We start from the raw sequence: 13,367 nt of genomic DNA on the forward strand, positions 1-13,367 counted from the left end.
GTGGATGGGTGGATGGATGGATGGATGGATGGATGGTGGATGGATGGATGGATGGATGGATGGTGGATGGATGGATGGATGGTGGATGGATGGGTGGATGGGTGGATGGACAAAGAGAAAGAGATGACATATAAAAACAAACAAATTACATCTATTTTTGCAAAAACAAATGCTTGGAGGAGAACCTCAAAGATGATTAATAAAATGATCAACCACAATGAAAAAGGGGGAGTTGGAGGCCGTGGGCAGAGCCCAACTTCACTCTGTGTTATCTTTTTCATCTATTTCTGACTCTTAAGCCAAATAAATGCTTGCCTGTTTGGAATAGAAAATCAATTTGAAAATAAAAAAGACAAAAACCGATCCTGGGTACCAAATGCAATTGGAAATGAATGAATCTCGCTGATTAGCAAAGAGCAACTTCAGCACACAGAGAGGGTTAGGGTTAGGGTTAGAAGTAATGACATTAGGCGACTATTATTAATTTATTTAGATGGGACAATAGTAAAATAGGATCATAGTTACCAGAGAAATGTCCTTTTTTGGGGGTACCAGGGATTGAACCCAGGGGCGCTTAACCCCTGAGCCCTGTCCCAGCCCCTTTTTCTATTTTATTGAGAGACTGGGTCTCACTGAGTTGCTCAGGGCCTTGCTGAGTGGCTGAGGCTGGCCTCCACCTTTCGATCCTCCTGCCTCAGCCTCCCGAGCTGCTGGGAGGACAGGGATGCGCACCACTGCACCCGACTTAGTAATATGTTTTGAAAAGCAGAAATAAAACCCTCACAGGAGAGAGAACCCGAGGTTTGGCTAAGAATGTGGTGGAGCTGGGAGGACCGGGGGGGCGGGCAGGGAGACAGGTGAGCTGGGCAGAGGGGGAGGCTGGGGGTTCCTGGGGGACAGGCTGGTGGGAAAGAGGTGCTTGGGGTCTGAGCACAGGGGGCTGCTGAGAGGGGTCTGTCAGTCCACGCAGGGCGACCCCGTGCCCCTGGCTGTTGCAGAAGGAGCGCTACGTCCTGACCATGGCACAGCCTCCGCGTAGAGGCCACGGGAGACTTAATGATCCGCCCCAAGTTCCCAGCAGGAAGGCGAGGTCCGCGTCCTCCTGACCCCCCCCACCGGGGTCCCCATTCTATGGGGGCTCTTCCCCCCACCCCCTGCCCCGGGGGACATGCTGAGGCTCAGGTAGTTTTGCAGAAAACTGGGCAGGTTGAGACTGTGTCTGTCTGTCCTTTCCTTCGTCCTTCAAAAGTGTCACTCACTGAGGAAGATAGGGTGGCTAGGTGAGGGGGGCTTTTGCAGTCCTCACACCCTGGTGACGCGGTAGCTGTGTGATCTTGGGCAAGTTCCTTAACCTCTCTGTGCTTTGGGTTTCCCAATCTGTCCAAGGCCCAGAGAGGGAGAAGAATTCCAATGTTCCCAAAGGATCTGAGGCAGCTTCAGGAACTTGGTGAGACCTTGTCTCACCAAAATAATAATAATAATAATAATAATAATAATAATAATAATAAGAAGAAGAAGAAGAAGAAGAAGAAGAAGAAGAAGAAGTAGCCAAGAAGCTTGGGTTTGATCCTGGGGGGGGGGGATCTGTTAAATGAGATGATATATTGAAAAAAATTGGGAATTGGTTAAATGAGATGATGTGTTGATGGGTTCAAGGACTCAGCGGGCTTTCTTTTCTCTCTGGCTCCTTCTGCAGTCGGCCACGGGCAGAGCGAAGGGGAGAGGATGGTGGTGTCTGACTTCCATGTTTTCGTCAGGGACGTGCTACAGCACGTGGATGGCATGCAGAAGGACTACCCCAGCCTCCCTGTCTTCCTCCTGGGCCACTCCATGGTAAGCAGACCCAGCCCCTGATGAGAGGCTCACCACCCCTGTCACCCCAGCAGCTCCTGGAGGCTGAGGCAGGAGGATCGCAAGTTGGAGGCCAGCCTCAGCCACTTAGCCCCTGAGCAACTCAGCGAGACCCTGTCTCTGCCACTTTGGCTTTTCAGGGAGGCGCCATTGTGATCCTCACAGCAGCAGAGAGGCCGGGCCACTTCTCCGGGATGGTCCTCATCTCACCCCTGGTTTTGGCCAATCCCGAGTCTGCGTCGACTTTCAAGGTAAAGGACTTTCTGGGGGGTGTGTGTGCGGGCCCCCGCGGTCCCCCGGGACGTGCATGCCGTCCTGTGCATTTAGAGCTAGAGGCTGGGTCACAGGGCCAAGGGCCACTCGTCCTCAGGCTTCACACGCGAAGGTGCCAAAGTGTGCACAAAGATCCTCGTGCCCCTGGGGACCTATAACCTCTAAAGTCAGCTGCTGCGTTTCCCCCAAAAACAAAGGAGAGAGAGAGAGACCTTTCCTGCTCTGCGCCGGTTCTTTCTGCCAAGTTGCAAAGGAGAATGGGCTTCTGTGTGTCATCTGTCCCCAAAGGGACGTCGGCTTGCCGTCACTCAAAGGCAAGGCTTGAGCTATTTTTATTATTATTTTTTTTTTGGAACAGAACCTTCACCCACTTGGACAGAAAATGCACAGCGAGGGCAACTCTCAGCGATTGCTAATGGCCACCGAGAAGGGTGTCTGTTCTCTCTAGTTCCTCTCTGTCCCTAATGACTCTAATGGGTTCATTGGGGATTAGCACGTGCAGGGCGGGGGGCTGGGGTCGCCGGGATTCTCTGGACAAGGCATAGGACATCACCTGCCTTCTGGGGAAGGAGAGGAAACCAGTCCCCTCTCCGCGGGGCCGCTTGATCCCAGCAGCTCGGGAGGCCGAGGCAGGAGGATCACAAGTCGGAGGCCAGCCTCAGCCACAGAGCGAGGCCCTGAGCCACTCAGCGAGACCCTGTCTCTAAATAAAATAGAAAAAGGGCTGGGGATGGGACTCAGGGGTTAAGTGTCCCTGGGTTCAGTCCCTGGTACCAAAAAATATATATATATATATAGTTTTTATTTTCTAATCCACATCCACAGGCCTGATCCTGCCACCCCTAGAGGCAGGGTCAGGTTCCCATTGGTCACAGAGGACCTCAGCCATCTAAAATGGGAATGGGTTGGGCCGAAGGGAGCCCTGGAAACTGACAGTTCAACCAGAGAACGAGGCACTTGATTCACACTGAATTTTGAGCCCATTTGAAGGACGTCACCGCTGCTGGCTGAGTCTCTCTCAGTAGCAGTGGAGGCCCGTCACCGGGGTCCCTGGGCTCCACCGCTAATGCACCCCCAGAGCACTTCATCATTGAAATGCACAAGGGACGCGCGCCTTGCTTGACACTTCCCATAATGACTGTGATTAAGCTACAGGACGCCCGATCATCCCAGGCTTCTTATCTCAATGGGATAAGATGGGGACCACAGCAGAGGGAGAGCGAGTTCCATCCTATTTCATGTGATTTTTATTTTTACTTTTCTGGTACTAGGGTCTGAACTCAGGGGGTGCTTCACCCCGGAGCCCCCGTCCCCAGCCCTTTTTTAATTTTTTTTTTTTTATTTAGAGACAGGGTCTCGCTGAGTTGCTCAGGGCCTAAGTGGCTGAGGCTGGCCTCCAACTTGCGATCCTCCTGCCTCAGCCTCCCGAGCGGCTGGGATGACAGGCGTGGGCCACTGCGCCCCTGATTTGGGTTTTGGAAGAATGGTGAAGCTCACGGCATGCCAAGTGCATTCTGTGCCAAGATCCTGGACAGTGTTTTAGGGCTGGGAAAGGCAAGGGAGTGTCCAGGACCCTCCCTGGCTGGTTTGGAATTTGAGGCTGGGGGGTGGAGGCTGACCATCCCCTTGTTAGGAGGTCTCCCCTCCTACATAGAAGAAAATGGATGTTTCTCCCCTGGAGAAAAGCCAGGACCAGAGGGCTCTTCACGGAAGGGGTAGCAGAGAGACTATGGCACTGAGGTTCCCTCCCAGCCTCCCATGGGACCTCAGGCACTGACCCGCAGAAGTGACACTTCTGGGCAGAGCCAGCACTGTGACCTCTCAGAGACTCGCGCTAATAGATCACCTTGTCAAATCAGGAGCCGGCTTTCCCCGGGGAACCAGGGGTCTCCTCTGATTAACCAGGACAAATGAGATTTCTCTTCGCCCTGGACCTGATGGCCCTCCTCTCCCCGCCACCCCACCCCAGAAATCTGTTGCTGCTGCTGGTCTTTGGCAATTGTGACGGACAGTGTCAGATTCATTGGTCTAGCCCGTCCCCGGGACGAGGGGATGTGGATGCCCTGGATACACGCTCTGGTCTTCAGAATCTCGCTCTTTTTTGTTAAATATGAATTTTAAAAGTTTGGAGAATAATTGGTTTAGCCAGGCCCAGGGGCCCACGCCTGTCATCCCAGCAGCTCAGGAGGCTGAGGCAGGAGGATCGCAGGTTGGAGGCCAGCCTCCGCCACTTAGCAAGACCCTGTCTCAACATAAAAAGTAAAAAAGGCCTGGGGACGTGGCTGGCCTACGTGGGCAAGTCCCCATGTTTATTTTTTTTATTTTTTAAATATATATATACCAGGGACTGAACCCAGGGGTGCTGAAGCCCTGAACCCCGTCCCCAGCCCTTTTTCTATTGTATTTAGAGACAGGGTCTCACTGAGCTGCTCAGGGCCTGGCTAAGTTGTAGAGGCTGGCCTCCAACTTGCGATCCTCCTGCCTCAGCCTCCCGAGCCCCAGTTATTCGAGGTGGGCAACTCCAGACACCCAGTCAGAGAACAGAGAGCCACGTGGAAAATGGCCAGCCCCGTCCCCCTGGAACAGGGCTCCTGATCGCCCCCAACCCCCCAAATCGCACCACCATCTGGTTCTTACACGGAGCCTCCTTTTTCAACAACAAGCTGAGCTATATTTAGCCCAGAAGAAGAGACAATGAGGACAGGGACTCGGGTCCCTGGAATATTGTCCCTGTTGAAAAACTGGCTTCACAAAGAAGGTGGCAGCAAAAATTTCTGGAAATTTTTTTTTTTTTCTGAAAATTTCAGAAGCAAAAGCTCTAAAGCAAGTCCTGGGCGGTGTGGGGTGATTTTCTGTCTCTGGGAGGGATCATCCGGTGTCCGAGGCCTGGGGACAGAGGCGAAGTCCCCGCCGGCTGTCCATCCACGAGATGTCCCTCACAGTCCTGACCTGGGCTCGCCCAGGACGTCGGTGGATAACGAGCAGCAGGTCACAGGGGCCCCCTGAACCTCCCTGGGCAGACCCCGGGGGCTGAGGGTCAGCGGCCAGAGGAGAATCAGGTCAACCACTGTCCCCCCATGAGGTCCCTGAGGATCTGGGGCAGCCAGCGTCAAGATGTCCCCGTCCCCAGCCAGGCTGGGCGCACGTCCATGTTTAGGCCCCGGATCAGGAAGTTCCCCAGGCGCACGTCCATGTTTAGGCCCCGGATCAGGAAGTTCTTCAGGCGCACGTCCATGTTTAGGCCCCGGATCAGGAAGTTCCCCAGGCGCACGTCCATGTTTAGGCCCCCATCAGGAAGTTCCCCAGGTGCACGTCCATGTTTAGGCCCCGGATCAGGAAGTTCCCCAGGCGCACGTGCACGTTTAGGCCCCGGATCAGGAAGTTCCCCAGGCGCACGTCCATGTTTAGGCCCCGGATCAGGAAGTTCTTCAGGTTCACGTCCATGTTTAGGCCCCCAGACAGGAAGTTCCTCAGGCGCACCTCCATGTTTAGGCCCCGGATCAGGAAGTTCCTCAGGTGCACGTCCATGTTTAGGCCCTGGATCAGGAAGTTCCTCAGGTGCACCTCCATGTTTAGGCCCCCATCAGGAAGTTCCTCAGGTGCACATCCATGTTTAGGCCCCATCAGGAAGTTCTTCAGGCGCACGTCCATGTTGAGGCCCTGGATCAGGAAGTTCCCCAGGCGCACGTCCATGTTTAGGCCACCAAACAGGAAGTTCCTCAGGCGCACCTCCATGTTTAGGCCCCCGATCAGGAAGTTCCTCGGGAGCCCATCTAGCAACAGCCATGAGCGGCGGTCCTCTGCGCTCGGTCGCTAGACGTCTGTGGTTCCATCATCGCGACCCAGAAAGTCAACGGTGTAGTGACCCCTTGTCCTACATCTTGGAACGAGTGCCCAGTCCTTCCCGGGGAGGCGTCAGGCGTAGTTTTACCTGAGGAAAATCCTGCCAGGCGCAGTGGTCACACCTGCCATCCCAGCAGCTGGGGAGGCTGAGGCAGGAGGATCGCAAGATGGAGACCAGCCTCAGCAACTCAGCGAGACCCTGTCTCTAAATAACAACCTTTTGGGTTGGGGACGGACGGGGCTCAGGGGTCAAGTGTCCCTGGGTTCAATCCCTGGGACCAAGAAAAGAAAAGAGAGTCAGTCTGACTTGAGCCTCGCAGGGTCCTGCCGCATCACGGGTGGCCCTGGTCATGACGCTGTCCCCATAAAAGGCGTGAAGACCCGGCCTTCTCTGCGCAGGTCGGTTTTGCAGAACCTCCTTAGGAGAAGGCCGTGGCAATCCCGTCCTCCTGGTGAGGCCTCTGCGGGCAGAAGCCTGAGTGGTGGGCGCCATGAAAACTCTGGGACCAGTAAGGGGGTGTCTCTCGTGTTCCCAGGACCAGGAGCGTCCACTTGAGCACTGCGCTCACTTGTTCAGTCGACCAACAAGAAAGTCTCTGAGCTGTTCTTCTCAGGGTCAGGAGCCGGAAAGGGAGTCGGGGAGAGCGCCGTGGGCAGTAGGCCCAGCCCTCATTCGAGGCTGGTTGGATGAGCCCCATTGTATAGACGAGGAGACCGAGGGACAGAGGCACCCTCGTGGACACAGAGCCAGGTCCACCCTCCTGGCCTCCGAGTCTGACCGTCCATCCCATCGCACCGCCTGCTCGTCCGGTTGGGGGGTGGCTACTACCTGGACACCCTCCCTGTGGCTGCACCAGACCTGACCTCACCTGTCTGTCGGGGTCCGGGGGATGGTGGGGACCTCATGTCAGCCATGGGGCCCGTCCGGGGACCTTTTCTCCTGAGCTGGGCCCAAGGCGCTCTCCGCCCCCCACAGGATCACCCGAAGATATTCACAGACTTGGTGGAAAACACATCGAGATTGGTAATGGTTTGGATCCCACTTTTCTTATGGGTGAGCAATACCCTGGTCAGGCTTCCGGAACCTTCTCTTGGGAAGCGGTGATGGGGCTCTCACAATCAGGGATGGACACTCTGGGAGATTTTTTTTTCCCCCCAAGGAGGGCAGAGAGCAGTGGCCATCTGGTCGACCTCCACGGTGCTCGCTCGCTCTCTCTCTGGGTGGAGGTGCTGCCGTCCTCAACTCCTGGCCTCCACACCCTTCCCTGCTCTCCACTCTGGCTTGGGGTTTTATTTTGGGGTACCAGGGATTGAACCCTGGGGTGCTTCACCCCTGAGCCCCATCCCCAGCCCCTTTTTCTATTTTATTTAGAGACAGGGTCTCGTTGAGTTGCTCAGGGCCTTGCTCAGTGGCCGAGGCTGGCCTCCACCTTGCAATCCTCCTGCCTCGGCCTCCTGAGCGGCTGAGATCATGGGTGTGCGTCTCCACATCTGGCAAGAACTCGTTTTCTTAAAAGCCAACTGTCTAGAATGTCATCCCTTCAATGAGAGCCCGCATTGTGAGGTCTTGGCACTTTGGGGCATAGACATTTTGGCTTGAGTGGTGCCCCCAGCAGGGACCTAGGTTCAAGGGTGAAGGTAAGTGTGTCTCTTTTGCAAATGACCAAATTGTAAAGATGGACCAGGATTCCCGTGCCCGGGTCCTTGCAAAAAATCAGGTGACGGGCTTCAAAATCGGGGCCGGCTGGCAAAGGAGGGATCTGGTGGTGGGACCGATAAAGTGGAGCAGGCGCTGCCCGGTCTCTCTCCGCTCCTCCTCTGTCGCGGGGTCAGGGCTGAGGCGGTCAGTCCTGCGCTCAGCCTTCTCCTGGCTCAGATTGGCCAGACAGGGGTCAGTGTCTGGGAGCCTGGCATCTGGCTATCGGTCACCCCAATCTCCTGTGGCCTTCCTGAGTCCAGTGCTAGAAAAAAACATATCCTCAATTCTCTCCCAATAATGAGGCCCCAGAAGACACACAGTTCCCCAGAAGGTCCACCTGTATGCAGTCGGAGACTAATTAAGGTTACAGGGGGTCTGTTCACTCTCTGCAATGACCTGCTGTTTTGTTTTCTTCATTTTTAGATCTTTTACCTTTTGAAAGTGCCCTGAATTTAGATCTTTTGCCCATTCCCACCTCCAGAATCTAGGTTCTCCAAGGAGCATCTGGTTCTGTGAATTCAGAGATGTCCCGTCCACGTTGACAAAGATCCAAATCTTTTTTGTTGTTGTTGTTCCCAGAGATTGAACTCAGGGGCGCTGAACCACTGAGCCACCCCCCAAGCCCTATTTTGTATTTTATTTAGAGACAGAGTCTCTCTGAGTTGCTGAGCGCCTTGCTTTTGCTGAGGCTGGCCTCCGACTTGGGATCCTCCTGCCTCAGCCTCCCAAGCCACTGGGATGACAGGCCTGCACCACCGCACCGTTGGGGTGCAGGGAGGTTCAGCATCCTCAGTGGCAGGGGGAGGCCACCTGAGTCTGACGTGAGGTTAGGGTGCCTGCTAGGACAGGCGACAGGCCCGTGCAAGCTGGTTCCAAGACGCACATGCGCACTGCCCGCCGCGGCCCTGCTCCCTGCTGCGTCTCCAGCGCTGCCCGTGGCTCCCACCTTCCCTCGGACTCCAATTCCGGCATATGGCACCTCACTTTTGAAACAGCCCCTCCCCTTCCCCAAGTGTCACCGAGGATGGGAACTGTCCTCTCTGCAGGCAGACGGTGTGAGACCCGGGCTCTTTGCCCCTGGGGACACTCGAGATCCCCAAAGGAGAGAGAGAGATGGGGGAGGAGAGGGGGACTTGGACCCGAGTCAGGTTCAAGTTCAGTGAGCATATAGGAAGCACCGACTGTGTGCCTGGGCTTGTGCATACAGGGGTCACCAACCCCTGTTTTCATCCGTCCCCAATTGATCTGGATGCCTCTGTCCCTGCTGGGTATTTGTGGGACCCCCCCCCAAAAGGGACTGGGGTGCAGCAAATCATTCAAGGTCGCAGCCAACGAGCGACTTGTGGGAAAAGCCACCCCACAGAGTCCAGGGTGGAGACTCTGGAGATCGGCGGAGGCTGATGTGCAATTTGGGTCTCGCGGTCCTTAATGGGACTTGTAGCCTGTCCCTCAGGAAGAGGGGGGCGTCGATGCCACATGGGACTCATGTTTCGCCTCCCCGCCTAGGTCCTCGCTGCGAAAGTGCTCAACCTTGTCCTGCCAAACATGTCCCTGGGGCCCATCGATTCCAGCGTCCTCTCCCGGAACAAGACAGAGGTGAGTCTTTCGGAAAATCGGGGGGGGGGGGGTAACTTGGGGTCGGTGTAACTAGAGGTGAAGGCAGCAACCCCTCACCCTGGAGAAATCCAAGTTTGGGTCCATCCTTAGCATTCTGCTGCTCTGTCACTGAAGCCAAAGGAAGGATTGATTGAAAAAGAGAACTAAGGGCTTCAGGCATGGCTGTATCCAGGAGATCCAAAATCCTATTCACCACCTTGGTTCTCCCCAATTCTCATCCCACCCTGGTCTGGCTTCATTCCCAGAAAGGCTTTTCCTAAATGGAAGGAAAGGTGGCCACTGGCAATTGTACCCGAGCAACCTCCGTCAAAAAACCAGTGTCTCTTTTCAACAAAAGTCTCAGGGATTTTTTTTTTTTTTTTAAATTGGGGATCTAGCCCAGGGTTACTTTACCACCAGAGCCACATCCCCAGCCCTTGGAAAAAATTAGTTTTTAATTGCAGACAGGGTCTCTCTAAGATGCTTAGGGCCTTGCTAAATGGCTGAGGCTTGGCCTCGAAATCGCCATCCTCCTGCCTCAGCCTCCCGAGTCCCTGGGGTGACAGGTGTGGGCCCCCACACCTGGCTTCAGGGGGTGATTCTCATTGGCTGGTTGTCCAAGAGCAGGTTATTGTGTCCAGGAAAAGGAGTGGGGCATGAGGGGGAGGATCGCAAGCTGGAGGCCAGCCTCAGCAGAATGGCACCCGGGGCCAGTCTCCCTCACCAGAGGCCAGCCTCGAGCGGCCGCAGACCTAGGACCTTTCTGAATGACCATTTGAACAAAGGGGGAAAAAATCATTCTGAAAAGCAGAATCTCCCCGTGGAAAAAGGCAGAACCTCAAGTTCCAGAAAGAGGGAATCCCAACGTGGAGTCTGATTGGATCCCGACAGGCGGGGGAGCTGCCTTCCCCCCATTTCACAGATGAGAAAAATGGAGGCCCAGAGAGGTCAAGTCACCTATCAAAGGTGGCACAGCCAGCCAGAGGGCAAGGGTGGAGATTTGAGCTCATTGGATGGACAGGCCTGCTCCTGGATGCCTCTTTTCCTGCTGGTGTGTTTGATCCTCCTGTTACAAGGAGCCCCCGGCTGACCGTCTCCGTGGGAGGCGGGTATACCTTCTTATTGTCCCAACACCACCCAGGGGACAATCAATGGCATCCTTCTTCTTCCATGCAAGACACTGTAGCCTTTGGGGTCCCCTCAGAACCTGCCGAAGTCAGCCTTTGGATTCTTCTTTGCAGATGTGGAAGCTCGGGCCCAGAGAGGGCAAGTCACCCTCCCCAAAAACACACAGCAGCTAAGTAAGGATGGGAGCCTGGGTCTGTCTCCTCAGGGCCCAATGCTCTTGGGCAGCTCTGGGAAACAAGAGGTCACTGTTCGGGCCCTTGTTCTAGGGTTCCCTAATCAGAAATTAAAGACGACAGACAGCCCAGTGGATTGGGAGGCTGAGGCAGGAGGATCATGAGTTTGGAGGCCAGCCTCAGCCACTTAGCAAAGCCCTCAGCCACTCAGCGAGATCCTGTCTCTAAATAAAATACCAAAAAAGGGCTGGGGATGGGGCTCCGAGGTCAAGTGCCCCTGGGTTCAGTCCCTGGCACCAAAAATTAAAAAAATAAAATAAAATAAAAAATAAGGCTCCTGACATCTTAATCATTCCGCTGCTAACAATGGGGTTTTTCACGCTGTATCGAATTCCCTCCCACCTTGAAAATCCTCGAATGCCATTCCAGCTAGTTCTCTGGCCTGGGACGCCTTCAAATCCTTGGTCGCCGCCCAATGTCAAGTGGAATGAACTGCCCCCATCCCTGTCCCCGCCCCCTGGCCCTGGGTAGAAACGGGAAGAGAGAGACCCCCATTTTGAGCACACGTGGCCCTGGGGACATCTACCATTTACAGATGGAGGCGATTTGTGCCCAGGACCAAATCTCTGTTCTCTAAACACCCGGAGAGGCCCTGGCCCTGCCTTCTGTCACAGCTACGGTCACCCAGGCCGGCCAGATGGAAAGTTCTGGAAGCCCAGCAGCTGAGAGAAGCCCCCCTCCGCCTCCCTCCATGTGCATAGGTGGGGACCGGCTCAGCCCCACCGATACTGCAGACGCTTCCAGAATCAAGGATCAGGCCTCTGTCACTGTCCCCAGGCCTCTGTCACTGTCACCGAGGCAGAGCTGAGAGAACCATTCTCTGAACCCAGGAGAGGCATGGAATTGAACCCAGGGGTGCTCGACCATGGAGCCCCGTCCCCACCCCATTTTTATTTTTTTGAGACAGGGACTTGCTAAGTGGCTGAGGCTGGCCTCCAACCGGCGATCCTCCTGCCTCAGCCTCCCCAGCTGCTGGGATGTCCTTTGAAGCTGGGTGTGTGGTGGTGGTGGTGCCTGCATGTAATCCCAGCAATTTGGGAGGCCGAGGCAGGAGGATCGTGAGTTCGAGGCCAGCCTCGGCAACTTAGGCGCTAAGCAACTTTTAAGCCATTTTTGAAGAACTAATAAAAGGGGCTGGAGATGAAGCTCAGTGGTAGAGCACCCCTGGGTTTCATCCTGGTCACCAAATATTAATTAATCAGTTACTTTAATTAAGCAAAAAAGTAAGTAGCCGGCACCAGGATCCTGAATAATCCCAATACTTCAGGAGGGAGACAGGGCAGGGACACACATGTAAGGCCAGACCCACTGTCACGGTCAGGACAAGCGACCATGCTTCCTTGTCACCCTCTTTGGCTCGGTTCTTGCTCTAGTCTCCATGGTGGTCACCCACCGTTTGATCTCAGGACTCCCACCCACTCAGGAGGCTGAGACAGGAGGATCACAAATGGGAGGCCGGCCTCAACAATTTAGCAAAATCCTGTTTCCAAAAAGATAAATAAATAAAATTTTAAAAGGCTGGGGATGGAGCTCAGGGGTACAGTAATTCTGGGTTCTATTCCTAGGACACCCCCCAAATTGTACATGTCTTGGGGTACCTTGTGGTGTTTTGATATAGTCTATAGAATCAAGTTATCAGATTATTCTTTTTTTTTTCTGCTTTTGAAGCGCCTTCTAGAAGGAATCCCCAGAAGTTGCAGTGGGTTTATGCAAACAGCCTGTCCCCCAGGAAGTCCCAGAGCCCCCAACTTGGGATAACACAAAGTCACTTGGAGGCAAGAGTGCTCATTCAGTCAGTCACATGCCACTGGGGAGTAGAGGCCCACCCGGGGACACCCTCTCCTATCCAGAAGGAGACCGTCGCCAGCAGAGGGCAGACGGGAAGGTGACATCCTGCTTCCCAACCCTTCTGGTCTGACTCAGGAATTTCGACCCCTGCGGCTGGGCGTCCACTGCAGCTGGCCGCGGGGACAGCGAGATGTCAACACGGGGCTCCGGGCTCCTGGTAAACAGGGACCTGGGCGTTTCTGCCGAGTCAGGCCAAGTCTTTATCTCGCCCCTGCCACCCTGTGGGTGGGCACCCAGTCAGCAAAGTCTCAGGAGGGCTGGGGACGCCCGATGAGGGCCCCTTTTGTTCCTGCCAGTCAAGTCCGTTGACATCTGTGACTCAGAGGGACCCAGCTCTGCCTCTTTGTGTCTCTCTATGACCTTTTCTGATCTTGCCTTTCTTTTGGGGGGGTGGGGGGCACGTGTGGTGGTACTGGGGACTGAACCCAGAGGCCTTGGGCCTCGCAGCCCCGACCCCAGCCCTGTTTTGTATTTTATTTAGAGACAGAGTCTCGCTGAGCTGCCTGGTGCCTAAGTGGCTGAGGCCGGCCTCCACCTTGCGATCCTCCTGCCTTGGCCTCCCGAGCTGCCAGGATTATAGGCGTGCTCCAGGGCACCTGGCCTCAGGTGGATTTTGATTTTAAATGCTCAAGGGCTGCTGGGATGGGGCTGGCATGGCCACTATCTGGAAGGGAGGGCCTGGGCCCTGGCCTTTCCCCTCCTTCTGGGGCCTGCCCTTTCCCCCACACATCTGGCAGCTCCTTCCCCAGGCCCAGAACAGGCCGCAGTGTAAACAGGGTCTACGTGACATGGGAAAGGAAGCCAAGGGCAGGAAGCCACTGGGCCGCCAGAGCCATTCAGCCCTGGAGCAGAGTCCCCAAGGGGCCGGTGCGCTGGGGGGGACTCCAAGCAGGGCA

At 55.2% G+C, this 13,367-nt stretch overlaps 1 protein-coding gene across 2 annotated transcripts in view; it reads left to right on the forward strand.

Moving 5' to 3' along the window:
• Positions 1 to 13,367, forward strand: part of Mgll (monoglyceride lipase) — a 64,852-nt gene that overhangs the window by 44,767 nt on the left and 6,718 nt on the right. For both annotated transcript variants that reach the window (XM_046466923.2, XM_046466922.2), the window contains exons 4-6: positions 1,697 to 1,833; positions 1,992 to 2,102; positions 9,173 to 9,262. In XM_046466923.2, the coding sequence (XP_046322879.1) occupies positions 1,697 to 1,833; positions 1,992 to 2,102; positions 9,173 to 9,262 (338 nt within the window). The remainder of the gene's footprint in view (positions 1 to 1,696; positions 1,834 to 1,991; positions 2,103 to 9,172; positions 9,263 to 13,367) is intronic.

This window comes from Marmota monax, unplaced genomic scaffold (assembly GCF_021218885.2).
Source record: "Marmota monax isolate L192 unplaced genomic scaffold, Marmota_monax_Labrador192_F-V1.1 WCK01_AAM20220418_F8-fsc00249, whole genome shotgun sequence".
In the NCBI taxonomy this organism is placed as follows: Eukaryota; Metazoa; Chordata; class Mammalia; order Rodentia; family Sciuridae; genus Marmota; species Marmota monax.